This window comes from Pan paniscus, chromosome 15 (genome assembly GCF_029289425.2).
Source record: "Pan paniscus chromosome 15, NHGRI_mPanPan1-v2.0_pri, whole genome shotgun sequence".
In the NCBI taxonomy this organism is placed as follows: Eukaryota; Metazoa; Chordata; class Mammalia; order Primates; family Hominidae; genus Pan; species Pan paniscus.
In genome coordinates, this window is record NC_073264.2 from 24,531,499 (window position 1) to 24,557,788 (window position 26,290).

The window sequence follows — 26,290 nt, forward strand, 5'->3', positions numbered from 1 at the left end:
TTTTTTTTTTTTTTTTAAACATGGGTTGTCACTTAAGTTTGGAGTGCAGTGGCATGATCATCAGTGAGCGTGAGATCACTGTAACCTCAAATTCTAGGCTGAAGTAATCTTTCTGCCTCAGTCTCCTGAGTATCTAGGACTACAGGCCCGCACAGCAATATCTGGCTAATTTTTAAATTATTCTGTAGATACGGGGGTCATGCTACGTTTTCTAGTCTGGTCTTGAACTGCTGGCCTCAATCGATCCATTCTCACCTTGGCCTCCCAAAGTGCTGGGATTACAGGCATGAACCATCATACCTGGCCTTTTTCTAAGGCATATGTATGTGATATTCTTGGAACTGGTAGCAGGTGTTCCTATTCTGTAAGTTTGCTTTACAACAATATGAAAATAAGTGACAATTTACAGGTTGAACAGTTTATTTTTCTACCAAAATAAAGAATGGATCTTTAGAACTGTAAAACTTCACCCTTTTTTCATTGCCAGGCTATATAATATTGATAACCAGGGAAAGAGGCATTCCAAAGAAAGTAGAAATTAAGTATACACAATAGATTTTCCATCCAGTTGTCTCACAAGAAATTATTCTCTTCCTTACCCCCTGTCATGTTCTGGGCAACATCACACCTCCCTTATTCCTCTAACTGGGACCCTTGTGCTGTGGAGCTCTGGTGAATGGTAAGAGGCAGATGGTCTCACAGGAAGAGTGGCTCTTTTCTGGTAGGCTGTGGTTCCCATTACACCCACCAGGATTAGCAGCATTAGGCAGAGTCCCATGGACAGCCTTAGGTGGGTCATGGAGGCATTATGGTCTGAAGTAACCAGCAACCTAGGAACATAGAAGGTAATATTTGGCATGGAATAATGCCTAGCCTTAGTAGATAAAGCGGCATTACCTTTTTTTTCTTTTTTTGGAGACAAGGTCTTGGTCTGTTGCCCAGGCTGGAGTGCAGTGGTGTGATCTTGGCTCACCGTAATCTCTGCCTCCCAGGCTCAAGCAATTCTCCAGCCTCAATCTTCCGAATAGCTGGGACTACAGGCGCACGCCGCACCACCACGTCTGGCTAAGGGGCTTTACCCTTAAAGATAGAGCTCATGAAGCCCCGCCTCATCCAAGCATTAAGCTAAACAGGAAATCATTAAGAGGGACTATCGAACCTTAAAGTAGAAATAAGATCAAGATCTAAGTCTTCTAGCATCTTATATTATTGGAAGAAGACCTAACTTGGCAGCGAGGGAAGTGGCTTAAGGGAAGAGTCAGTCTATGTTCTTTAGGTAGCTAGACACAATCCCTAACAGTGCTTAAGAAAGGAAGGGGGCTGGGAGTGGTGGCAGTGGCTCCCAGCACTTTGGGAGGCAGAGGCCGGTGGGTTGCTTTAGCTCAGGAGTTGGAGACAAGCTGGGGCAACATGGTGAAACTGTCTCTATCAAAAATACAAAAATTAGCTGGCATGGTGGTGTGCACCTGTAGTCCCAGCTACTTGGGAGGCTGAGGTGGGGGAATCACTTGAGCCTAGGGAGGTCGAGGCCACAGTGAGCTGAGATCACCCCACTGCATTCCAGCCTGGGTGACAGAGCGAGACCCTGTCTCAAAAAAGAAGAAGAAAAAGGTGGGGGGAGGGGACTAAGATCCCTATGTCCTAGAGATGGGGGAATGTGTTATTGTATGGGAGGAGGGAGTCAGGTAGTGACGGGACTGGATGATCGTGTTAGGGATCTTTGTTCTCTGAAACGCAACCCTGTCTAGGACAATATACACGTGAGTGAGTGCTTAATAAATTTAATTTCAAACATCTGGACTCCATGGATTTGAAAGGAAAGTACTTGGAATATCTTACTTGCTGGGTTGTGTGGTAAAGTTGGCTCCTCCATGATACACTTCTAGGGGTTTTTTCTGGAGAGTCAGAGTCAGGGCCTTGTGCAGCGTAGCAACTGAAGGCCCTTGGCAGCCAGGGGACTTCCACATATGCACAGTAAACACCAAGCTAGTGGTAATTGATGGGCCATGGAAATAGCACCTAAATGGACATTTGAATCTTTTAATAGAGATATAGTTCCTGGCAGAGTATATCTTATGAAACAGATGCAGGCTTAAGAGTGGGATGAACAAGTCTTCAGAGGAGAGTCATAAAGTAAAGGACTTAGGGATTCTCCTTGGCCCATTGTATAAATACTCAAGCTCTTACCTGCCAGTGCCGCCTCTGCTCGCCAAAGCCTGCAGTACTGCTTCAGCTAGCCCTTCTTGCTGTTCCTTCCCCAGAGAGTGTCCTGGAGGCCCAGCTAATCCTAAAGAGAGCTGGAATAGTGGATCTGGGGTTGAAAGACTCACAGGTGGGGAAGTAACAGCATTGATATCTTCATTAGTCTGACACAGCCGACCCCGGGGACAGAAGAGAAGACCATAGTACCCAGGTATCTGCAAGGAAATAGGTAGCAGGATATGGTTTTGCCTTACCTGTTCAAGTCTTCCTTCTAAGGAAAATGTATATTCTAGATCAGAGTCATGGACTCAGTGGGTACTTAGGAAAACTGTATGCACATCAAAACAGGTTGGACAGTACCACCATACAAGTATTTCCCGACTTCTTTTTGCCAGTATGCTGCAACTACTACTCTCATGGTACCCACCTGTATAACCTTTCCAGGAAGGCATGGGACCCAAGGCGAGCCCTCCACCTGCACCTTGTAAGCTCCCCTCCCTGTGCATTGATGTAAGTAGCAGCGGCCCATGAGCTCTGCTTCCTTGAGGTGTGGGGTAAGAGAAGGATGCCTGGGCTTATCACCAGGGAGCAGCTGTGAAGTGAGGTTGGCAAAGAAGCAACGGCTCTGGGGATGGTAGATCTCCCCATGGGGATTATCTACCCCAGCAGGGAATCCGTTTTCCTTCTTCCAGCATTCACTCTGAAGGGCAGGTCAGAAGTAGAATAGTGTTTGTTCTGATGCCTTTGAAGTTGACTGCCTTCCAGACCCACTCAGTTTCATTGTCTGCTCTCTTATCTACTCACCCCATTGGCTAAGGGCTTGTACATGCGGCAGCCTTCCAGCATGGGGTCTGAGGAGCAGCTTCCCTTGTCCAGGTGCAGGTAGTGGCAGCCCAGCCCACTGTGTGGAATGGATGGTAGAGTGACACTAGAATCACTGGCAGCCATACAGTCCCCTAACCACTCAGCACACACACCTGCCAGTACAGAAGAAGTCTGAGGAGCCAGTCCCACATGTGGTCACCAAGCCAAATTCTGGGCCAGATCCTGCTTGACAGATGAGAAGGAAAGAGAGCCCTCAGCAAATGAAGCCCAAACATCCTTCAGCACCAGCTATCCTCACAGCTTCGATTATACATCAGCAACAGACACCCCTCCAGCCTCCCACTTCCCCCAGAGCTGACTTGGGTCATGAGTGCCTCTCTGCAGGTCTCCCTTATTTCTCACCCTGGCCCCACAACAGCTCCTCTGCAGCGCTGTGGTTGACCTGGTACCAGCCTGAGTCTTTGAAGGCAGCGAGGGTGATTGGGTCGAGTCGAGTGCGCTGGGCTCCATCAAAGGTAGCAGTCATTAAAGAACCCTGGAGTAGTCTGGCCTCCCAGTGCGAGGACAGAAGGCCCTCCTGGAGGAGGTGGCAGATGGCTGGTTGTTAGCTGGCTACTCCTTTCTTCCATCACCCCAAGGTGTTCTCATTCTCACCTCTTCTTCCAAGGGAACACCCAGGGAAGCCCCCGACACTCCCAAGTGTTTGGCCAGGCTGAGGCTAACAGCTGGGGTGGTGAGAAGCAGTTGTCCCCACTCATCTTGCCTTGTCACTTGTTGCCTTGTAGAACAGTTCTCTCTAACTGCAGAAAGGGAAGAAGGCAGTACGAGGAGAGGAAAACTTAGGAAGGGTGAAGTAAAATTAGAAGGAAGGAGGTTATGAGATAGTGAATTTCCTCTGGTTGATGGTGGAAAGTCCTTAACCTCATTCCTCTCATTTACCACTGAATCCTGAGGGGCAGTCTCGCCATTTCTTGAAGAGCTGTCCAGAGAAACCCAAGGCATGGAGCAATTCATGTAATGTGGCCTAAGGACAAATGACAGCCCAGTAAGGGGGCCGAATTTGCAGCAGGATTGACCAAACACTCTATAACCCCTCTGCCCAATCAGCTCTTCCTAGAGTTTGAGGCACCTTCTATTCCATCCTCTGTGGGTTCTTTGACTTAATGGGAAACTGAGTAACCTGGCCCCCTACCCTGCAACCTGTTTGCTTCTCCCTATTCATCATGCAGCAGTCACCATGACGATGTCACTGTGGCTGAGGCTGGGGCTGGTGAGATGTTGGGCACAGTAGACAATGGTACCAGCGAGGGGCCTGTCTTCTGAGTCCAGCTGGCAGCAGGCAGCATAGGCTATGACAGAGGGCTGTGGATGGGCCAGGACAGGGTAGGGCCGGAAAGGAGAAAAATAGGGTAGCACAAGTAGAAGAAGTTCTCTGAAAATGGAGGACCAGGGGACTCTGCAGAACTCTGCAGGAGTGGTATCAAGGGATGGCTGTGGGTGGGGGTAGCCTTTACCCAAACGTTACTAGCATTCCCTAAGTTATCCCAAATAAGCACAACTTAATAAAAACTGCTTTTGGCTGGGCATGGTGGCTCACGCCTGTAATCCTGATACTTTGGGAAGCCAAGGTGGGCAGATTGCTTGAGCCCAAGAGTTTGAGACACAGCCTGGGCAACATGACAAAACCCCGTCTCTACAAAAAAAATACAAAAAATTAGCCGGACATGGTGGTGCATGCCTGTAATCCTAGCTACTCAGGAGGCTGAGATGGGAGGATCACCTGAGCCCAGGAGGTCAAGGCTGCGGTGAGCTGTGATTGGGCCGCTGTACTCCAGCCTGGGCAACAGAGTGAGACTGTCTGAAAACAAAAGCAAAATAAAACAAAACAAAACAAAACTGCTTTTATGCTCCCTAACCCTCCTCATGAGATTTAAGATTGAGAGAGACAGCAGGGAAAGGAAATTTGATTTGAACTTCACCTCTTGGTGGCACTTGGAAGTGTGAGCAACTCGCACATACAGGAGAAAATCAGTGTTTTGGACCCCAGGCCCATCTGGCTGGACCAGTTGTGGGGGACCCTGCTCCGGCCACAAGGCATAACCGCGAAGATGGGTGTCAGGAATCTGGCAGGGAGTGAAATGTTGCATTAGCAGATGGGCTGGAACAGTAGGAAATTGGGTATGAGGAGTAGGGGAGAATGAATCTCTTTGGTCTGTCTTTGTGTTATCTAGGCAGCTGGCTAGAATAGAGTTCTGCCCCTTCACCCCCAGTCTCTGATTTAATAAATTTTAGCAGGGAGAGGAGCTCAAGAATCTACATCGTTAAGCACACTAAGTAACTCTGATGGTGGTGGTCTTGGAATGGTCATGGCAGGCTGCAGATCTCCAGATCCCTGAGACTGAGAGGTGAGCCTGCTCAGGATCCTGTCTTCCGTCCCCTTCTTCCCTGGTGTACTTATTTCTGGTTTTCCTCTCTTTACTATCTCTCTGCGTATCCCCCCACCACCCTTATTTTTTCAAGATTTCAGTGTTGTTGACTCAATCTCACCTTTGCCCCCAGGCAACTCTCTCCTTTGTATCCTGGGTTCAAGAGGCTGCACCTATAAGAATGAATATCTGTAGGTGAGCTGAGGACATTTCTAGGTATCCCTGAAAAAGAATTACATACATTGTCAACGACGTGAACTCACCTGTGGTAGTTTGGGATATCTGGGTCTCCCCAGACAGCGTGGCAATACTGTGCAGGGTCTCGACTCAGAAGCAGGGGTCCTTGCACTGGAGGGACTTGACAAGAAGTCAGTTTCTCCCATATCTTGGAATTCCAGTTCTCTTTCTGGGTTGATCTTCCTCCCCTGGACCTCTCTGCTCCTCAACCCTCCCTGACACCTCTGTTCCCTCACTCACCTGCTAGAACAGCCTGGATTCGCTGAGTGGCCTCTCTCACTGCGGCCAGGGCTCGGGATCCCCCTCTCATCCCTTCTCCCTCAGGATCCCAAGCTCCATCTGATATACGATCTCCTAGATAGCAGCTTTGGATTCGTAGGGGTTGAGGATCACGGGAGCTAGGGAGGGTGAGGGAGGAAGAGCGAGATTTTGAGGGGAGTTGGGAGAAAGGGGGCCTGAGAAGGCTTACAGACTTCTGTGTCTCATCATGTAGACATCGGCTTGCAGCAACCCTGAGGACTAGTGGTGGCAGCAGCAGCAGCAGCAGCAGCAGCATCTCCCTTCTGTGTCTCTCCGTAGATACAGCCTGGATCCTGTCTTCTGTCCCCTTGTTCCCTGGCTCACTGTTTCTGGCTTTCCTCTCTTTACTATTTTTCACCTATGCCCCCCACTACTCTTGCTTATTTTTTCAAGATTTGAATGTTGTTGACTCAGTCTACAGTTCCCTGCCAGGAGGTTGGATATGAACCACCCTCTTCCAGAGGTGCCAGAGGCGGAGTGCTGGGGGAGGGGAAGTGTTATTCTGAGGCCTCAGCTGACCTTTCCAAAGAGGAGCCTGCCTTTTCCATGATGAAACTCTTTCCTTGTTTTTTGTTTGTTTGTTTTGTAGAGATGGAGCCTCTCTATGTTGTCGAGGCTGGTCTCAAACTCCTGGCCTCAAGTGATCCTCCTGCTTCAGCCTCCCCAAGTGCTGAGATTACAGGTGTGAACCACTGTGTGTGGCTGGGAACTCTTTCCTAATCCTTTCCATCCCTCATCCTATTTCTTGTGCCTTTCTAAGTAGAAAACCTTGGAACCTTCACCGAACTAGAAAACTGGTGTCACCATAATAGGGGAAGTGGGGGACAGAGATATTCTTTGCTTTGTAGTTGCCTGCTGGCCTCACTGGACATGGCCAAACAAGGCTTCTGCACTTCACTAGCCCCGGTTTCAGAACTGGGTGGCCTCTAACTAAACTACAAGACTTCTAGGATCTCCTACATCTATGTAGGGCTCTTAGTGGGTGCTCAACAAATACATGTTAGTTGACTGACACCTCCTGTAAGAGGCCGTTGTGTTAGGTCTGTTAGGTTTCACAGATGCTGCTTATAGGCATGCAGAGGAGGGAAAAGAAACTTTTTTTTTTTTTTTTTTTTGTCTTTTTGAGTTTCGCTCTTCTCACCCAGGCTGGAGTGCAATGGTGCAATCTCGGCTCACCGCAAACTCTGCCTCCTGGGTTCAAGCGATTCTCCTGCCTCAGCCTCCAAAGTAGCTGGGATTACAGGTGCCCGCCACCACACCCAGCTAATTTTTTTTTGTATTTTTAGTAGAGATGGGGTTTCACTGTGTTGGCCAGGCTGGTCTCAAACTCCTGACCTCAGGTGATCCACCTGCTTCGGGCTCCCAAAGTGCTGGGATTACAGGCGTGAGCCACCGCTCCTGGCCAAGAAACTCTTAAAATGGACATTAATGTTCAAAGATACTCTTAAGGAACTCTGTTTTCTTTGCTCATGCTGTGCTTTCACATCCTGTTTCCCTTGCTTGGATACCCGCCCCCCCGCCCCCCCTCCCCGGCCTGCCTGGCTAATTCCTACCTTTCTGGTAATTACCCTTGGAAGCCTTTCTTAATACCCCCAGCCCAAATTCCACACCTGGCACAGTGGGTGGGGAACCACCTCACAGGAGGGGCCTCTCCTCCCAGCTCCTAACAGAACACTGTCATCCTCTGTTATAATTGTTGGCTTAGTGGCTCTCCCTCCACATCCTGAAGTCCTTGAAGGTAAGCCTGCTTCCTGTTGGTCTTTGTGTCCACACCACTCAGCACAGCCCTTCGGGCCTGGTCTTCAGTGTGTGGATGAAGACATAGAACCTAACCCCATTATTTAACTTTTGAAGAAACAGCTGTTTTAGGTAGTATATTTTAATAGCTAATTGGTGACCGACATGGACTAGAGTTTAGAGTAGGGCTGCTGACTTCCCAAGGATTTTATACTTTCACATGCCAGAACTGTGGTTGAAACTACTGATTACAAGGGAGACACCTGTTGGGGCTCAGAAACCGTAACCCAAAATACAGCATTGACGTGCTGAACTGAAGAAGAAGCCTCAAGGTCTCTCTGACCATCCTGCCTTACCCCCATACACACACACCCACACCCCTCATCTCTCCCAAAGCACAGGCCCTATCTGCCTAAGATCCAGACTCAACAAGTAAAGCAGTTTTTTTCTTCTTCCCTTAAGACCAAGAATGTAACCACACCTGAACAGGCCTTTTCACTGTTAGAACTGTTTACAAGTTAATCTCTGTTCCCAGATCCATTCATTCTCCTTAGTAATCATTTATTGCCCCTCAACAGAATTCCTGTTTTTCACCCCTCCTATAACCTGTTTTGCTAGGATCCAAGGCACCATTCTTTCTGTAACCTCAAGATGATATATAAGCTGTACTTCATGGGGGTGGGGTTAGGTCTTCATTCTGGAGTTTCTTATATGTACATGGAGAATTGCTTGAACCCGGGAGGTGGAGGTTGCAGTGAGCCAAGATGGCGCCATTGCACTCCAGCCTGGGCAACAAGAGCAAAACTCCGTCTCTAAATAAATGAATAAATAAATGTGTATGCCTTTTTTCCTATTACTCGATCTGCCTCATGTCTGATTTTTCAGTGACCCTCCAGGGGCCCAGGGTCTTGGCTTTCACGCACCCAAACTCTGGAGGTAAACACTGCCACTTTTTATCTGTAGAAATGTATATGTAAATTTGACCAAGTGCCCCAGTTTTCCCATCTGTAAAATAGGGGTGACTGTACTTTTGGGGTTGTTGAGAAGTAAGTGAATATTTATAAAGCACTGAGAACAGTGTGTGGTTTATGGTAAATACTAAATAAAAAAATGCATATTATACACAGTGGCTCATGCTTGTAATCCCAGCACTTTGGGAGGCTGAGGTGGGATGATCACTTGAGTCCAGGAGTTTGAGGCCATCCTGGGCAACATAGGGAGACACCCATCTCTTTTTATTTTATTTTATTTTATTTTTTATTTTATTTTTATTTATTTATCTTTTTTAGTATTTATTGATCATTCTTGGGTGTTTCTTGGAGAGGGGGATGTGGCAGGGTCATAGGATAATAGTGGAGAGAAGGTCAGCAGATAAACACGTGAACAAAGGTCTCTGGTTTTCCTAGGCAGAGGACCCTGCGGCCTTCCGCAGTGTTTGTGTCCCTGGGTACTTGAGATTAGGGAGTGGTGATGACTCTTAACGAGCATGCTGCCTTCAAGCGTCTGTTTAACAAAGCACATCTTGCACCGCCCTTAATCCATTTAACCCTGAGTGGACACAGCACATGTTTCAGAGAGCACGGGGTTGGGGGTAAGGTTATAGATAAACAGCATCCCAAGGCAGAAGAATTTTTCTTAGTACAGAACAAAATGGAGTCTCCCATGTCTACTTCTTTCTACACAGACACAGTAACAATCTGATCTCTCTTTTCCCCACATTTCCCCCTTTTCTTTTCAGCAAAACCGCCATCGTCATCATGGCCCATTCTCGATGGTTGCTGTCTCTTCGGAGCTGTTGGGTACACCTGCAGAAAGGCTGTCACTTCACACTTGGAAGATTGCACAGCGGCCAGGCAGAGGTGCTCCTCACTTCCCAGATGGGGCAGCGGCCGGGCAGAGGCGCCCCTCACTTCCTAGACGGGGTGGTGGCCGGGCAGAGACGCTCCCCACCTCCCAGACGGACACCCATCTCTTAAAAAAGAAAAAAAAAAAAGAATACATATTGTATACACTGTCAATGCAGAGGAGAACTGTTCTTTTATTATTTACTTAGATTTATTATTATACTATTTTATTTTTTTTGAGACATGGTCTTGTTCTGTCCCAAGCTGGAGTGCAGTGGCGCACTCACAGCTCACTGCAGCCACAACCTCCTGGGCTCAAGCAGTCCTCCCACCCCAGCCGCCCGAGTAGCTGGGACTGCAGGTGTGCACCATAGTGACCAGCTAATTTTTGTATTTTTTGTAGAGACAGGGTTTCACCATGTTGCCCAGGCTGGTCTTGAACTCCTGAGCTCAAGTGATCTGCCCACCTTAGCCTCCCAAAGTGCTGCGATCACAGGCGTGAGCCACCATGCCTGGCATATTTTAAAAATTTATTTTTATTTTTGATGTAGGGTCTTGCTCTGTGACCCTGGCTGGAGTTCTGTGGCATGATAGTAGCTCACTGCAGTCTCGAACTCCTGGGCTTAAGCCCTCCTCCTACCTCAGCCTCCTGCAGGTGTGTGCCGCGATGCCTGGCTAATTTTTAAATTTTTTGTAGAGACAGGGTCTTGCTGTGTTTCCCAAGCTGGTCTCGAACTCCTGGCCTGAAGTGATCCTCCAAAGCACTGGGATTACAGATATGAGCCACCACAGCTGGCCTGTTTTTTTTATTATCACCATGTGTACAAATCTTTTTTTTTTTTTTTGAGACGGAGTCTCGCTGTGTCGCCCAGGCTGGAGTGCAGTGGCGCGATCATGTGTATAAATCTTTAGAGGACTGTTGTTTTTTCCCTAAGGCAAACCTAGTCTTTTTCTCTAAGTGTCTGAAGTCTTTTTTCCCCCAGATTTCTTAGGTTTTTCTGGCCTAAGTCTGCAGCTCCTAATGCTCTGCTGCTCCCCTGTGGCTGTACTGAGACAGGGTGTGCTCTGGCCACGGTATGGGCTGATCTTAACTTCAAACTTGCGGGTGGAAGAACTTCATGCATTTTAATAAATCCTTCCTGTCTTTTTAAAATTTAGATTTTTAATTTTTTGAGACAGGGTCTCACTTTGCCACCCATGCTCCTGTGCAGTGGTGCGATCATGGCTCACTGCAGCCTCAACCTGGGCTCAAGCGATTCTCCCGCCTCAGTCTCCCAAGTAACTAGGACCACAGGTACATGCCACTATGCCCAGCTAATTTTAATCATTTTTCTCTTTACACTGCAAATTCTTCTTCATCTTTCAAGATCCAACCCAGAGGTTATCTGCTGGTTGAGACTTCTTTGCTCCCCCAGGTAGAGATAGTTCTCAAATCTTCTGTTCTCCAATAGCATTTCTTTCACATGTTCGAAGGAGCTCTCTTATTATGTTATCCTGACATTTATTTTTGTATTTTTTTCCCTGCTAGATGGTGGGCAGGGGCTGAGTCTTATTTGTCTCTGCCTCTGTAAAGAGGTATGAAGTAGTTGCAGGACAGTAATGAAGGTAAGAAGATGAAGATGAGGAAGGAGGAAGGAGCAAAGAGGTAGGGAAAGAGTGAGAATAATATTCACTTTATGGGGCACAGCTTTGTGCCTACATGTTGTTCTAAGCACTTTATTTTATTTTATTGATTGAATGATTGATTGATTGAGACAGAGTCTTGCTCTGTCACCCAGGCTGGAGTGCAGTGGGATGATCCCGGCTCAGTGCAACCTCTGCCTTCTGAGTTCAAGTGATTCTCCAGCCTCAGCCCCGCAAGTAGCTGGGATTACAGGCGTATGCCACCACACCTGGCTAATTTTAGTATTTTTAGTAGAGATGGGATTTTGCCATATTGCTTGGGCTCGAACTCCTGAGCTCAAAGTGATCCACCTGCCTTGTCTCTCCAATGTGCTGGGATTACAGGCGTGAGCCACCATGCCCAGCCCAAGGGCTTTATACTCATATAGTTCCTTCAGCCACCTCATGAGGTAGGCATTATTATTATCCCAATTTTACAATCAAGGTACAGCAAAATTAGGCAATGTACATAGGTGGTAAGTGGCAGTATAGGAGTTGAACCGACATAGTTAGGCACCTGAGCATGCGCTTGAACCCACTGTGTAATCCTGCTTCTCCCGTGTGTAGTGATGAGAGGAAGAGGGTGAGGAGAAAAGAAGATGATGAGGAGAGAATGGGGATAAGGAGAGAGGATGGAAGGATAAGAGAGGATGAGGTTAGACAAAAGAACAGAAGTGAGAGAGGATGGGATGAAGAAGAGAAAAAGGGTGTGGTGGAAGGAAATTAGGGATAAGGAGAGAGGATGTTGATGAGGAACTGGGTGGAGATGAGAGAAATATCGACTGTGGAGAGAGGCTGGTAGGAGGAGAGCTGTCGTCCAGGTGGGGTCATCATTCATATGGATGCTCCCCCTGGCAGGCTGGCCTCTCAGCTCCCTCACCCTCTGTCTCTAACAATCTCGTCTATTTCTCCTAGTGAGCCTCTCCCAGGGCCATACCCAGAGCCTTATCACCACCAGAAACTGCAGCACCTATGAAATAACGGAATCAAACATCCCACGCTGATAGAATCTCCTTTCCTTATGGTGGTTTGCTCAAGCTGGCTCCCAGCAGCTGTTCTATTAAGCTCATGAGGAACCACAGCCCTTCCCATCTTCACATCTCACCTTCTCTGCCTTAGGTTCCAGGCTCACCACTGCAATCCCCTTTTGTTAATGCCTTCAACGCCTCTCCCCTGTCTGTCCTTTCCATCTCATCTCCCTGGTTAAGTCTCAACTCTAGATGGACCTAACATTTGTCTTCTCCGCACTTGCTCTCAAGCACCTAAGGACCACTGGACGAAATCATCCCAGAGGAGAGGTCACTCTAAAGTGGTCATCGTCAGCTTCAGTTGGGCGCTTTCAAGTCAGAAATCTCAGCAGTGAGCTCCCTCTTCTACCCTCACCAACTAGGATTTTATACTTTCTTTCTTTTTTTTCTTTTTTTTGAGATGGAGTCTCACTCTGTTGCCCAGGCTGGAGTGCAGTGGCTTGGTCTCGGCTCACTGCAAGCTCTGCCTCCTGGGTTCCCACCGTTCTCCTGCCTCAGCCTCCTGAGTAGCTGGGACTACAGGCGCCCGCCACCACGCCCAGCTAATTTTTTGTATTTCTAGTTGAGACGGGGTTTCACCGTGTTAGCCAGGATGGTCTCGATCCCTGACCTTGTGATCCGCCCGCCTCGGCCTCCCAAAGCACTGGGATTACAGACGTGAGCCGCTGCGTCCGGCTGGATTTTACACTTTCAAACCTCCAGCCTCCCCTCCTGCTCAGTGACTTTTGGTTATCTCTTCTTTCATGGTGAAAATCAAAGCCATAAGATAGGAACAGCCCCGGCTTGCTACAAACCTATTTGTATTTGATTCTGTTGCCATCTCCTCTGTTTCTTGTTAAAAAAGAGGAGATGTCTTCTTCCCTTGGAAGGCTGGTTCTCCCTCTGATGCTCTGAATCCCATCTAAGGGAGCTTCTGGCCTCAGCCTCTTCAAGCCTCTCTGCCTCTTCCCAGCATCTTGCCCTGCACCCCCAGCCTTCAGTCAGTGAATGAGAAGGACCTGCTTGGGAACCTTTGCGTGTACTTTTCTTTCTGTTGGGAACCCCCACTTTTTGCCAGATGAATTCCTACTCATCATTTAGCTATCCGCCAATGTTATCCCTTCAAAGAAGCCTTTCCCGACCCTCACATTTAAATCAGGTACCCATGTTAATATCGGCCATCAGTCACCCCTTTACTTTTGCTAGATGACACTGCCCACAATTTGTTTGTGGTCTTATGTTTGTCACTCTCACTAATCTATAAACCCCCAAAGGGCAGGGACTGTTCTCCTTATGTGTCCCATAGCTTCTATAACAAAGTGCTTGGCTTCAAGTAGGTGTTTAGTATGTCTTTTTTGAGTAAATGAATGTGGTGAGAAGGCAGGAGGGAGGTGAGGGATGGAAGCGTGAGGATAGAAGACAGAAGGTGAGTAGATGGAGAGTGAGGAGAGGATGGTAATGAGGACAGTATGCAAAGGTGAGGCTGGGGATGGAGGGGAGAAGGGGTGAGGGGAGGACCAAGGAGAAGGGGTCTTTGCACTGGACCTGTGTAATGCTTCCAGACCCTGAGTGGGCTCCCAGGAGCTCTCTTTCTTGGGACCATGCTGCCTGTGAGGTTTGAAGGCAGGGCTGGAGGGAGGAGCTAGGCTTTATCTTAGGGTGCAGCCCTAACCTCAGATGGTGACAGAGCTGCAGCCAGCAGGGGTTTTGCAAACCGTCCCGATTGCAGCAGGCCAGCAGTCTCGCTGGGGACGAGCGGGTGGGGCCTGAGCTTATCTCCTGAGTACAGTCCTAACCTCAGATGGTGACAAAGCGGGAGCTAGAAGGCGTTTTGCAAACCGTCCCGATTGCAGCAAGGTTGGATAGCCTGGCCAGGGGTGACAGTGCTAGGTGTGTGTGTGGTGCCGGGGGGGCGGGGGTGAGCAATAGGCGTTTGGACAGTTTAGGACTCCAGGGTGAAGCTTAGCTCATGGGGCGTAGGGAATGGATCCATTCTATGCGTGGCTTGCCTCTACCTACCCCTAGAGCCCTGTTTCTTCTAAAAGGGAAGCAAACCTAAGGGAAAAATCTAGTCTGTCCCTGGACCTAAAATAAATACATAAATAAATAAATAATAAAAGAGAAGCAAGAGGCTACAGCTCTGTGGTGGGTCTTTCCCTATCAAGAAGCCTGCCCCTTCCCAGGCCCTGGGACCTTTCCACTGCTCTCTGAAGTCAGAATTGATGGCCATTTTGATAAAGTTAAGTTGTAGCCATTTTCCTCTGAAAACCCCCACCCTCTCCCCTTGGGGAGAATTTCTCATGTGCCACTGAGGTTTTCTGAGGCCAGGCCAGGCCTGCTTATGGAAGCAGCTGACAGAGGTCAGCCAGGGGTTCTGTCCAGCTTGGGCCACTCCCATTTTGGAGCAGCTCAGGCTGAGTCGGGAGGAGGGGTCTGTCTGCGGGGGACAGGGGGTGCTGGTGAGGGTGATGGGAAGTGACTGGCCTGTCCGAGAGGAGACGCACAGGCCCTCAGCCAGCCCTGCCTATTGTTGCCTCAGCGTCTCCTGAACAGCCCCCTTCATCCCATAGTCCTCTCACTGGCTTGGAGCACGGTAGGGGGTGGAGGTGAAGAGGCCCCTTTCCACCCACAACCCCAACCGGGATCTTGCAACACTGGGATGGGGGCCCTGGGGGCCCAGGCATGTGGCAATCTGTGTAGAGGGGTGGGGAGGTGTGCACCGAGCAGGGGGGTTGGGGGCAGCTTTCACAAGCCACTGCCTCCGCTGACTGACCTTGGCAGACTCACCTTGGGCAGCTTCCTCCCTCTGCAGTGTCTCCCCACAGTCTGTCTTCTCCTCTGCAGCTTCCCTGTGGCCTAAGATCCTGTCTCTCAGCTCAGGAGTCTCATTCTGCTCCCCAGTTCTGCTCCAGAAAGAAAAGTGGGCCTGAGCTGTGGGCGCTGAAGCAATAGGACTGCATGCGTGTGCTGTTTGGACCTTGATTTGCTGGTTTTCAAACGTTATCGAGTCCCCGGTCCTGGTGCCTTTCCCCAGGCAGGGTTTGGCTAACTGCCCTTCCCTGGGCTCCTTTCTGTCATCTCCTTCCCCAGTGGGGACAACCTTACTGTGGTAAAGGTGACAGGAGGACCAAGGGGCAGGGAAGCTGAATCCAGGGGCAGAGAGAACCCTGCTCTCCACCTCCCCCGGCTTCTTAGGCACCATCCTCCTTGACAGAGGGAATGAAAATAGTCATTTGCAACCCCTGCAGCCCCATTCTGGAGGGAAGGTGCATCTTTTTCTTACTTATCCTCTCCTTCCTTCTTTCATTCGGCATCCACTCCTGGCTTCCTTTCTCTCGGTCACCTTAGGGCTTTTGCATTTACCCTTCCCTCTGTTCACCCTTACACTCAAAGACATACCTGCCTCCTTCTCAAAATTTTTCAAGTTTCAACTAAAATGTCACTTCCTCAGAGAGACCCTTCTTGGCTACCCCAGCTAAAATAGCCTCCCTACCTGTTGGTTTATTTGGTTTTCCCAATGGGCTATTCAAATGGAGTAAGCAGGAGAAGTTAATTAAGGTGCTTTATGAAGATGTGAACCAACAGTATCTGGGGAAAGTTCCTGGAGTGGTGAAGTCCCCTGGGCTAGCCCAGCACGGGGGGGCCTGAGGGCCAGGAATCCTTTGGGAGGGACTGTGGAGAGCGCCGGTCAGCAGGGGGCTCCCACCACTCTCCTCCTGCCAGTCTCACCCCCACCCCATGAGAGGCTGGTTGATGTAGGGAGGCATCCACCTGGGGACTGTGTAGGGTGATGAAGGGTGGAGAGGGTTCTGGAGGGGCAAAGGAAGACATTCAGCACACTTGTTTATTGACTTTTTCTTCCTACTCCTTCTGCTGAGAACTTGTCTCATTCCCAGAAAAGATACTCAACAAATACTTGTTGAATAAGTTACGTTGGCCAAAACCAATTGAGGTCAGATTGAAAGCCTCTTTCAGGAAGTGTGCCCTCTGGCTCTGACTCACACCCCTGGAATATGATCTGATGCAAAGGATTGGGATGTGTTCAGCTGCTGCACGTCACGCTGGGATCACAGTGGGGAGATGGGGATGTGACTCCCCCAGACTGGGTGCCAGTCAGGAAGGCTCCACTAGGCACCGGCCCTGAGGACCTGACTGGGTGAGCGGGGGCCTGAGAGGAGAAGCAATTCAGAGCTGTGGGAACAAAGCCTGGGCTTGATGCTGAAGCAACCCAGGTCCCATCACCCAGAACCTTGAAAGTAAGTCAAGGGACAGTGGTCTTGAGCTGAGAGGAGGAAATCCGGAGGTTGAGTCATTTACCATGTTCTGTACAAACCCCCCCTTATGCAACCTATCCCCCTGGGCTGAAAGGAAGGTGTGAGGATTCTCCCAGGTGCCCACAGAGACTGGTACCTCCCCTTCTTCTGAACTCAGGAAGCTCCAATCGGTCCCTCCACTGAAGGTTCAGATCTCTCCCTCCAAACCAGACCTGGGGCACGGGCCTCCAGGACACAGAGGTGCCCGAGAGACACAGAGGCAAAGGCAGGAAAAGGACTGAGTCCTGGGCAAGGTAGACATGCCGCACACGGATGCCCGAGGTGTGGGAGGGCTCTACTGCTGGAGATTTGAAGAAGGGAGAGAGATCTGGGATGATCCAGACACCAGTCTCTCACCTTCTCAGAAAATTATTCCTTGATGTCTGACTCAGCCTTTCACAGCATTGGCTTAAGAGAGACTTTAACAAGCCCGTAATCTGTCCCTGGGTCCCTGACACTGTTGGGCACTGTTCTTTATTGAATGTGATTCATGTGACACTCGTACTGAGGATCTGTGAGAAGAGTGTAGCGTGGAGTAGAGAGACAGGTACCACGTACTGAGGCAGCAAAGGGACTCAGTGAGTGTCAGGAGAAGCCTCTTACCCCTCTGGCCCTCAACTGCTTTATCTGTAAAATGTGGCTCACCCTATCTTGCTGGTCTGAGGGCAGAGCCCACCAGATGATCTCTTGAGGTCTCTCCCAGCACATCTTGAGATCTGCGATTTTACGGAGCCAATTTTGGTTCTACCTCTAAACAATCGTGTGACTCCAGGTAAGTCCCTTCCCCTCTTTGCGGCCTGTTTTCTTACCTGCAGAATGAGTTTAGATGAGATCTCTGAGGTCCTTTCAGTTCCAGCAAAATGGAGGAATCATAATAAATATGCTTATTACATGCAAAGTTTTATTTTTCTATGAATATAACAACACTACGGAGTGGGGACAAATATTGCAACCATTTTGCAGATGAGGAAACTGAGGCACAGAAAGACATAATGGCTCAAGGCTCACAGCTAGTAAGTAGCAGAGTAAGATTCAAACTGAGGCTCTTAATTACTGTACCATTCTGTCTCTTAGGCTGTAGTCCAATGCAAAAGAAAATGCTGCTTGGAATGATGGGTTTCCCTGGCACGGGCAGATTGTCATCCTCCTTCTCACTACCAGTGTTCTCATACACAAATCCGGTCTCCAGGTCTTTCCCAACCGATTCCTGTCCCATGCACTCAATCCTCAAGCTTTAGGGAACTGGAGCCTCAGGGATGAGGGACAAAGGATGGAAATGAATGGGTGGGAGCAGCGTGGGGAGGGTGTCCATCTGGTAGACTGAGGCTTTGGAACTGGAGAGAAGAGATGGCGGGCTGGATCAAGGGACCATAAATATGGCAGAGCCATCAGGAATTTTCCCATGTCACCTGGGGCAGGAGCTCCCAGACCTATACCTCAAGGTGAGAGAGAGTGGGCCTGGGATCAGCAGGCCTGGGCATGAAGGACTGTGTGGTGCCGGGATCTCCCTACAAGCTGAAGATCTTTGTTAGCAGAGCATACAAAGGTGCTCCAGGTCCTGTGGGGGGCAGGGATGTGCCTTCAGCTCACAGAAGGGGGTGATGGAGGATGTCAGGGAGAGAAGAGCAGAGTGACAGATACCCGGCCTGGCTGTGTGGTATATTGGGGGTGGGCTGTGGACAGCATGTCTGTGTTTCCACATGTCCACTTGGTCATGGAAACAAGAGGTGCAGACCTAGCCACATGCATCCTCTGTCCCCAGGGTCCTCCATGACACACACACACACAGCCAACAGTCCCAACACCCAGTCACAGTGCAACTTTATTCAGCCATATAATCATTATGCTGGGTCCTGCCCTTCTTTGCCACCCCGGTTGCCATTTATCCATGGTCTATGTTTCAGGGTTCTAGGCCCCCAGCAGGATGGGGGTCCGCAGAGTTAGGCCGTGCCAGGGAGCCTGGTGCCCACAGTCCACCAGCCAGGCTCAGCTGCAACCCCCCACGCCCTTGATGAGGTTGGCCGCCTCAGGAATCTGGCGGAAGAGGTTGCGGAGGGTGTCTAGCTCCTGGGTGAGCTGCTCCACGCGGCTGCGGAGGCGCTCGTTCTCTGCCATGTACTCCAGCACCTTCTGCTGCGTCTCCAGAATGCGCCTCTTGGCCTTGTCCCGGCTCTTGCGCACGGCGATGTTGTTGCGCTCCCGCCTCAGCCGGTACTCAAGGCTATCTTTGTTCACTGCCTTCTTGCCCTTGTGTAAGGGGCCAGCCGGGGAGGGCGCCTTCAGGAGGGGACTGCAGGGGGGTGCGGCAGTGGCCAAAGGGGCCTGGAGGGGAAGGCACGGAGAGACGGAGAGGTGAGGGCTGGCCAGGAGGCAGAGCAGAGGCGGGGCGGGAATCTCGGCAGCCAGGGCACACTTGATGCGTCAAAGGAATACAGGACTCAGAGCCAGCTCCTGTCTCTCAGGTCAAAACTATCATCGCTCTGCTTCTGGGAGATGGTGACCCAGATGCACAGGGTCCTCTGCTTGAGACCAAAACTCTCTTTCATATTCTCACACTTTCTTTCTTTCTTTTTTTGTAAAGATGGAGCCTTGCTATGTTGCCCAGGCTGGTCTCCAACCCCTGGCCTTAAGCGAACCTCCTGCTTTGGCCTCCCAAAGCGCTGGGATTACAGGCATGAGCCACGACACCCAGCCAATGTTCTCACACTTTCTGAGTACACTTTCCCTCAGTCTGTCTTGAGTCTCCCGTTCTATGACCAGTAGACATTTCTCACAGAAGCAGGTGGCAGAGAAACAAGAGGAGGGGGCATGGTGAGCAGCAGAGAGGCTGGCGGGGGGGCCTGAGATCAAGTAGGTCAGCTTGCCACAGGGGCTTTGGGTGGGGATTCAGGGTGGGAATGAATTCACAGAGGACTGTGGGTTGGGTCCATTTCACAGAGCAACACCAAGCACAGACTCAGCAGCATGAGCCGGGGCACAGGGTCCTGTCCACACCAGCCTCTCCAGCCCCGGGCAGGAGGGAGGAGGGCTGGCCTGCTCTTACCTTGAGAACGCGCAGAGGCTGGCCGGGTGCTGCCAGAGTTGGGGGCAGGTGCATGGCTGTCTGCCCACAGTGTGCCACTTGGTACTGCAGGGGATTGTAGCTGCCTCGGCTGGCAGCTCGGCTGCCCTCTGGCCCCCGGGGCTCCTCCTTCACCGCCACAGCCCTGGGGTCGTAGCTCCCTGGGCTGCTGTAGATGCCAGGCCCCAGCGCCTTCCTGTCTGGGCCGAAGGTATGTGGAGGGTAGGCAAAGGGCCGAGGGTCAGGCGGCAAGTAGTGGGGGAAGGCAGGGGTTCCGGGGCCCTTGAGGCCTCTGGCCTCAGGCGCTGGCTTCACGGCAAAGAGATCGGAGAGAAGCTGCTCTTCCCCAGACTCGATGTAGGCGGAGAGGTCAATGGAGGCCTCATGCTCACACATGTCCCCTAGCTCCCCGGGCCCAGCTCGGCCCCCTGAGAACTCAAGTGGCTGCTGGCCACCCCGGGGCTCACACTCGTAGTAGGTCCCGTGGGACATGGCCGGCCCGCCCCCTCGGCTCCCCGCCCCCACCTGCTCTTGAGGCACCCCTTGGGGTGCTCTGGCTGCCCTCTCTCTACCTCCTCCTGACCTGGGCCTGCCCTCTCTCGATCTCCTGCCCTAGACCTGCCCTCTGCAGTCTCCTCTGTCACCCACTCCTATGTGGCCTCTCTCCCCCCTCTGCTCTGCTTCCTTTTCCTTCCTCTGCAGTCAATGCCTCTCTTCTCTTCCCTTTTTTCCCCTCTCTCCCCTTGGGGTGACTCAGGGAGGGGCAGGACACACCCCAGAGGGAGAGATGTAAGCCTTAGAGAAAGGCGACTCCTGGCCTATTCAGCAGTTGGGGACACTCCTTGGTCAGGGACCAAGCCAGGGTTCTGGAGATGCCCGAAGCTGATGCTTCTGGGAATGCCTCTCCACTCCCTGCTGGGAGCCCAGGGGACTCCAAATCCTCGCAGAGGGCAACACCCCACTCTGAGCAACCTCCTCCCTCCGACTTTGAAAAAGTCCTATGCAGAATGAGGTTCCAAGTTAGAGTGAAGAGAGAAAGCCCTCTTCCAGTGCCAACCCTCAGTTGGGTCTCACCTCCTCCCTTGACACACCTTCCTCTGGCTCTCCCCTGCTGCTGGGCTCCACCTACCCCCAAGAGAAAGTTTCTTTTGTAGCCCCACCTCCCAGAGCATTCTCTGAGTGTAGGCCAGGGTTTGTTTTTTGAGGGGTCTAGGGAGTCGTGATAGGTCCTAGGAACAAGCTCTACACGGGAGCCTGCGTGGTGCTCCAGAGTATGCTCATTTGCTAGGTTTTTGCACAGGAGCTGTGCAATAGCCCAAATATTAGTGCGTTTCCAGCCCTAGCTACCTCTAGCAGCCTGGTACAGTTCCTAACTCCCTGGGCTTGGCCGAAGCACCTGGTCAGGACTTGGGCCTTGCACCGCAGGCCTAGGCAGGTTGCTGCCCTCGGAGTAGACAGCCATAATCCTCCGGTGGCTCCAGCACTTCTCTCTTCCAGCTGCTCTGTGCTGCAAGAGGCTCAGGCTGGTGCTTTGCCCCTCACCCTGGGCCTGAGGCTCTGCCTCTGGTTTCCTGTGCCTGGGCTGCAGGGCTTAGGAGCTTGCTGCAGCTCGTTTGCTGTCTTTCCTTTTGCATGGCCGCTCTGTGATCTCCAATGTGTGTCTCTTGGGTCTACTTCCTCTTATGAGGTTTGAGAAGCCTCTTATGTCATCACCTCTTCCTGGGGCTCTGTTTTAGGGTCTCCAGGAGAAGCCCATGGCTCCCTCTCTGCAATTCTTGGTTCTGTGCTGGCTCTCCTCTTCCCTTTTCTCTTTCCTTTGGGAACTCCCCACTACCTCCTTTCAGAGACACCTGCTCTGGTACTGCTTTTACCTGTTGAATTTCATCTCCAAAAGGGATTGTAGGTCCAGTTGGGGGGGGGATAAAAGGACACATAGAAATGTTACTGGCTCTTTTATGACCAGCAAGTGCTATGGGTGCCCCAGAGGGACCAGAAGTTTTTGTAAGTTGGGCCAAACAAGGGGTGGTTCACTGTGAGTGGGCCACAGTGGGACAAGTGCAGAGAGGATGTGTGTCGCATTGAACATTAAAATTTTAAAAATGCATATTCTGGTTAGCATATTCCTTACATCCTCCCTACCCCAACACCTACCCCAGATGCTCTCTGTGCATGACTTGAGACATGGCCAGATATGCTTTATCTGAAAGCACAGTGACCTGGTGTGGGGAGATCTGCGTGTAACCCAGAGACAGATGTCAGGAATTAGGGAGATTTCTCCATTTCAAAGCTGAGCTCTCAGTTTGGTGGCAGTGCTTGTGTTGACCACCAGGTGGCAATATTGGCCCCAATATTTCGGACTCGGAGGGCTGCCGTGGTCCGGACTCAGGTGGACAGCAGAGGGCAGCCTCTCACAGCGCTGGCTCTCGGCAGGCTCCTGCGGGGCATCTGGAAGGAGGAAGAGGAAACCTGGCTGGGATGGGGTCTTGCAGTGCAGTTCCAGGGAGAATGAGCAGCCTGCCAGTACTGGGTCCAGGGCCTTGTCTCCATGAGGAGAAATTCTGTTCCCTCCCCTACTTTGAAATAATGATAATGAATAGGGCTTGTGCTTTCTGATAAATTAACGCTTTTTCAATCCTTGAAACCTACACTTTTTCATGCTCTTTCCCTGTGGGTTATGCGGGAAGGTAGGCAAGGCAGACAGTATTTTTATTCCTACTTTATAAACAGGGAAAACAAGGCTGAGAGGCTGAGCTGCCCAAGGTCATCCAAGAAGGATGCCTGGTTCATCTCTGGCTGAAAGGATGGGAAGGGGTTGCTATGTGACTCGGAGAACCTTCCTGGCCCTCATTTGGCCACCGTGGGGAGGGGGAAGTCTGCATCAGTAGCTTTAGTGAACTGGGCACAGGAGGACGTGGGAGGTATGCAAACAGAGCCGCAGGAAATGAGAAAGTCAGCAGCTTTAGCCATGGTGAGATAAATCTCTGCCCCGGCCTCCCCGACTAGTGCTGACGTTGCTGGCACGCTGACCTCAGTGTTTCCCAGTAACAGGGGTTTGGCTGGGGCAGGCAGGGCTCTGGATGTCAGGGTAGGGTAGGGGGAGCTCTGGACAGGAAGGGGAGCTCTGGACAGGAATGGGAGGTGGGGAGGGCAGTGCCAGTCAGCGGCTGGGGGATTCTTGCTCAGGAGAGGAAAGAAGCTCTCCCGGGTCAGCAGGATCATTTTTCCTTGGCCACTGAAGTTACTACCTCTTTGGATTAACTGAAATGATGCATGTTTGTTATCTTAGTGACTTTGTAACAGGCCTCCTTCCAGTGCCACCTCCTTGGTGAATCAAGACTTTCCCAGTAGGTAGGTAACTGAGCATGGCTGTGAAGTGTTAAGAGAGAACTGGGCTCAAATCTGGCCTCCGTCACTGACCAGCTCCATGACTCTGGCAAGTTACTTAATCTTCCTTGCAAGGTGGCAGTAGTAATACCTCCTTCATAGGGTTGTTTAATTTAAACTGTGAATAACATAATGTACGTCATGCAACTGGTCTTAGTAAATGTGAAGTCTCCTTCTTCTCTTCCTCTGACCTCTCATTGCAGTTTTATCTGTGTCTCCTAAACAGACACTACCTGCTGCCTGGTGTGGTGCGTCAGTTTGACAAACATTTTTGAGCACATAGGTACTCATGGGGCACTGCATGGGGTCTGGGGATGTGTTGGGTTTAGCCCTCGCCAGTAGGGCTCACTGCCCAGCAGGAAGGCCCACGGGCAGTGGTTCCAACAAGGCACGGGTGGTCTGTAGAGCCAGGAAGCGCACACATGTGTGTGCCGTGCGTATCCTTGGCTTCGTTCCCCTGGCAAACTATTTGCTCTTTGAGGGTAGGGTCAGTTACAGCTTTTGGACCTCTTCAACTATGGTGACCATATTTCCTGAATTAAAATGAAGGACAGGGCCGGGTGCAGTGGCTCACACCTGTAATCCCAGCACTTTGGGAGGCTGAGGCGGGCAGATCACGAGGTCGGGAGATCAAGACCATCCTGGCTAACATGGTGAAACCCCATCGCTACTAAAAAAAAAAAAAAAAAAAAAAAAAATTAGCTGGGTGTGGCGGCACGTGCCTGCAATCCCAGCTACTCGGGAGGCTGAGGCAGGAGAATCTCTTGAACCTGGGAGGCAGAGGTTGCAGTGAGCCAAGATCGCGTCACTGCACTCCAGCCTGGCAACAAAGCTAGACTCCATCTCAAAAAAAAAAAAGAAGGACAGGCAGGTTGACACATGTGAATATCTTTATGGAGACAATGGAAGAAAATATTTGAAGTCTGTGCTGACTTAGAAAAATCAGGAAAAAATTTGCTATTTCCACAGCATATAGCAAAGTCTTTGACAGAATGGTCACAGAAAGATTTGTTGTGTGACCACATTAATAAATGAATGCATAAGCAGCTACAATTTCAGTGACTTTCAAAATGTTCCCAAATTCCCTGAAGTCAGAGCATGTGAAACTCCTAGGATTAAATGACTGGCAGGGTTAAGATGGGAAATGGCCAGGTTAAAAGTAAATGTTTGTTGCCCAGGAGGAGACCCACATTTGCCCATTTGACCAGGTTGAAAAGATCAGCAGGTGTCACAGAAAGCGAAGGTGCTCCTGAAGGACAAGTGCCTTCATGGAGTAGAAGGGATGAGGGACAGGACATGCTCAAATGGGGCAACAGGGAGGAGCCTGGGGCAGTCCAGGGAAAGGAAAGGTGTGTGTGCTGGGCAAGAGGGGCCCAAAGGGCAGATGTGAGGCTTGGACAAGACTGGCCGCCTCTGCCTTTTGGGACAACCTAAAGTTGGAAGATTGAGGAACTGTTTGACATGAGGTCCAGCTCTCTTTCTTTCTCAAAATGCTAAGCAGGTGAGGTGACTTGCCCAAGGACACACAGCTGTTGAGTGGCCCGCCTCCCAGCTCAGCGTCCCTGTTGAATGGCGAGCTTCCAGCCTGTCTGGAAGAATGACAGCCACAAAGCAGGAGTGTTGGCGTCAGGCCAGGACTGGGAGTGGCGGCATCTTGCCTGCCTGTGTCCTCACAGTGTTCCAGATGGTGAAGGGTGATGTCTTAACACCACTGCCCCTCCACCACCCCCTTACTCCCGCCCTTGCCCTACATCTGCCAGCAGTGCTGGCTCTGGAATGGTACTGTCCCAGGACACGCAGCCAGGAGGGCAGCCCATAAAGACAGGGACACAAAGCAAGGACTGGGGCTAATCCCCTCAACTTCCTCTAGCAGTTAGCCCAAAATGCCAGGAAGTACTTATACATACCTTAACCACTTTTTCCTTTTTCCCCTGTCCTAGTCCAGTGGTCCTCCTACTCTTCCTCCTAGAGCTAACTCTTCTTCTCAGATGGCTCTGTCCAGCTGAGTGAACCTAGCCTTACCTCCCAGGCCCTCCCATCAAGCTCCTCAGACCCTGACTCTCTCCACAGACTCGGCTGAGGCTGTGCTGATGAGAGAAGCCTTTGCTGATCAGGCTTTGGGAGGACATCTGCCTTTGCCTCCCTCAACTTGGCTGGATGCCATCTCTCCCTTGCCCATGTCCCACCCTGGGCAATGTTGACTTCTTCCCAGTTAGTCTGCAGGCTTTCAGTACGGTGCACAGAGCAGGAACTTAATAACACTTCATGACTCCAAGAAGGAGTGAGACAGTGTTGTTAAATAAAAAATTACAGAAGGCCATGGTTTTGGACTAAGCTCCTGCCCTAGGCCCCACAGACCAGGCTAAAAATCAAAATAGAATCACCCATGCTAAAGTTCCACATCACCAAATCTAAACTAAGTTGTTATCTGACCTTCCTAGAAATCAGGAGAGAGACATAACAGCCAATTAAAACAGGCCAGTTTCAATATTCAATGGACATGATAATGAAGTTCCCTCTGCTTTAATCTTTACACAAAACAAGGCAGCCTGAAGGATCCTGATATGAACTAATCAGTTATTTTTCTATTGTTCCGTCTCCCTGTCCCCACCTTACAAGAAAAGTCAATTTGTTTTTGTTTTTGAGACAGGGGCTTGCTCTTCCGCCCAGGCTGGAGGGCAAGCATAGCTCACTGCAGCCTCCACCTCCCAGGCTCAACCCATCCTCCTTTCGGCCTCGGCCTCCCAAGGAGCTGGGACCACAGGCACATACCACCATGCCCAGCTAATTTTATCTTTTGTAGAGACGAGGTCTTGCTATGTTGCCCAGGCTGGTCTCAAACTCCTGGGCTCAAGAGATCCTCCCTCCTCGGCCTCCCGAAGTGCTGGGATTACAGGAGTGAGCCACTGTGCCCAGCCAAGAAAAGCAACTTCGAAAAGTGACTAACCAGCTTTCTTCAGCCCTTCCCTGTCTGTAAAGCCAACCTCTTCTGCTCAACTCATTGGAATATGTATTCTATTTTATGGAATGAAGTGTTGCCTGATTCCAGAATTACAGTAAACAATTGAGATCTGTAAATTCGTTGTACTTTTGTCTTTTGATGTTTTTGGTTCAGAATGAGAGTCAGTGGTTTGAATGCACTGGCACTGAGTCCCTAGGATAGCTAGAAGTTACAGAGAGCGAGAGCTTTTAGGAATGTCATTCTGGAAGGAACCTGGCAAGATCTCCTAAGAGGAAATGCCTGGTGACTCTGTCTCAAAAGGTTACTTAATTACCGACACCACCAACTTCA

The 26,290-nt window shown here is 50.5% G+C and overlaps 2 protein-coding genes and 1 long non-coding RNA gene across 3 annotated transcripts; 1 reads left to right on the plus strand and 2 right to left on the minus strand.

The window, feature by feature from the left end:
- Positions 1-454: 454 nt before the first annotated feature.
- On the minus strand, positions 455-6,522 carry CIROP (ciliated left-right organizer metallopeptidase). Its single transcript, XM_063596461.1, has 16 exons — positions 5,931-6,522; positions 5,717-5,810; positions 5,575-5,626; positions 5,007-5,150; positions 4,808-4,885; positions 4,625-4,720; positions 4,264-4,389; positions 3,967-4,051; positions 3,682-3,827; positions 3,430-3,604; positions 3,180-3,249; positions 3,007-3,103; positions 2,630-2,902; positions 2,188-2,417; positions 1,840-2,019; positions 455-830 (listed from the first exon to the last, which is right to left on the minus strand). The coding sequence occupies exons 1-16, from the start codon at positions 6,244-6,246 to the stop codon at positions 623-625; spliced, it is 2,370 nt and encodes a 789-aa protein (XP_063452531.1). The 5' UTR covers positions 6,247-6,522; the 3' UTR covers positions 455-622.
- Positions 5,143-9,591, plus strand: LOC134729039 (uncharacterized). Its single transcript, XR_010109882.1, has 3 exons — positions 5,143-5,432; positions 6,580-6,672; positions 9,466-9,591. It is a non-coding gene; the product is annotated as an uncharacterized LOC134729039 (long non-coding RNA).
- An 8,766-nt stretch (positions 9,592-18,357) lies between these two features.
- On the minus strand, positions 18,358-20,270 carry CEBPE (CCAAT enhancer binding protein epsilon). The gene is made up of 2 exons (XM_003808097.6): positions 19,597-20,270; positions 18,358-18,875 (listed from the first exon to the last, which is right to left on the minus strand). The coding sequence occupies exons 1-2, from the start codon at positions 20,104-20,106 to the stop codon at positions 18,540-18,542; spliced, it is 846 nt and encodes a 281-aa protein (XP_003808145.2). The 5' UTR covers positions 20,107-20,270; the 3' UTR covers positions 18,358-18,539.
- Positions 20,271-26,290: the final 6,020 nt, after the last annotated feature.

Excerpts from the sequence above, each read along its gene's own strand:
- CEBPE (XM_003808097.6), bottom strand. The coding sequence starts at position 20,106 with ATGTCCCACGGGACCTACTACGAGTGTGAGCCCCGGGGTGGCCAGCAG. Across the intron at positions 18,876-19,596 it reads AGCCTCTGCGCGTTCTCAAG|GCCCCTTTGGCCACTGCCGC; the intron begins GTAAGAGCAGGC and ends CTTCCCCTCCAG.
- CIROP (XM_063596461.1), bottom strand. The coding sequence starts at position 6,246 with ATGCTGCTGCTGCTGCTGCTGCTGCTGCCACCACTAGTCCTCAGGGTT. Across the intron at positions 5,151-5,574 it reads AGAGTTGCCTGGGGGCAAAG|ATTCCTGACACCCATCTTCG; the intron begins GTGAGATTGAGT and ends ACTCCCTGCCAG. Across the intron at positions 3,250-3,429 it reads GGAGCTGTTGTGGGGCCAGG|GATCTGGCCCAGAATTTGGC; the intron begins GTGAGAAATAAG and ends TCTGTCAAGCAG.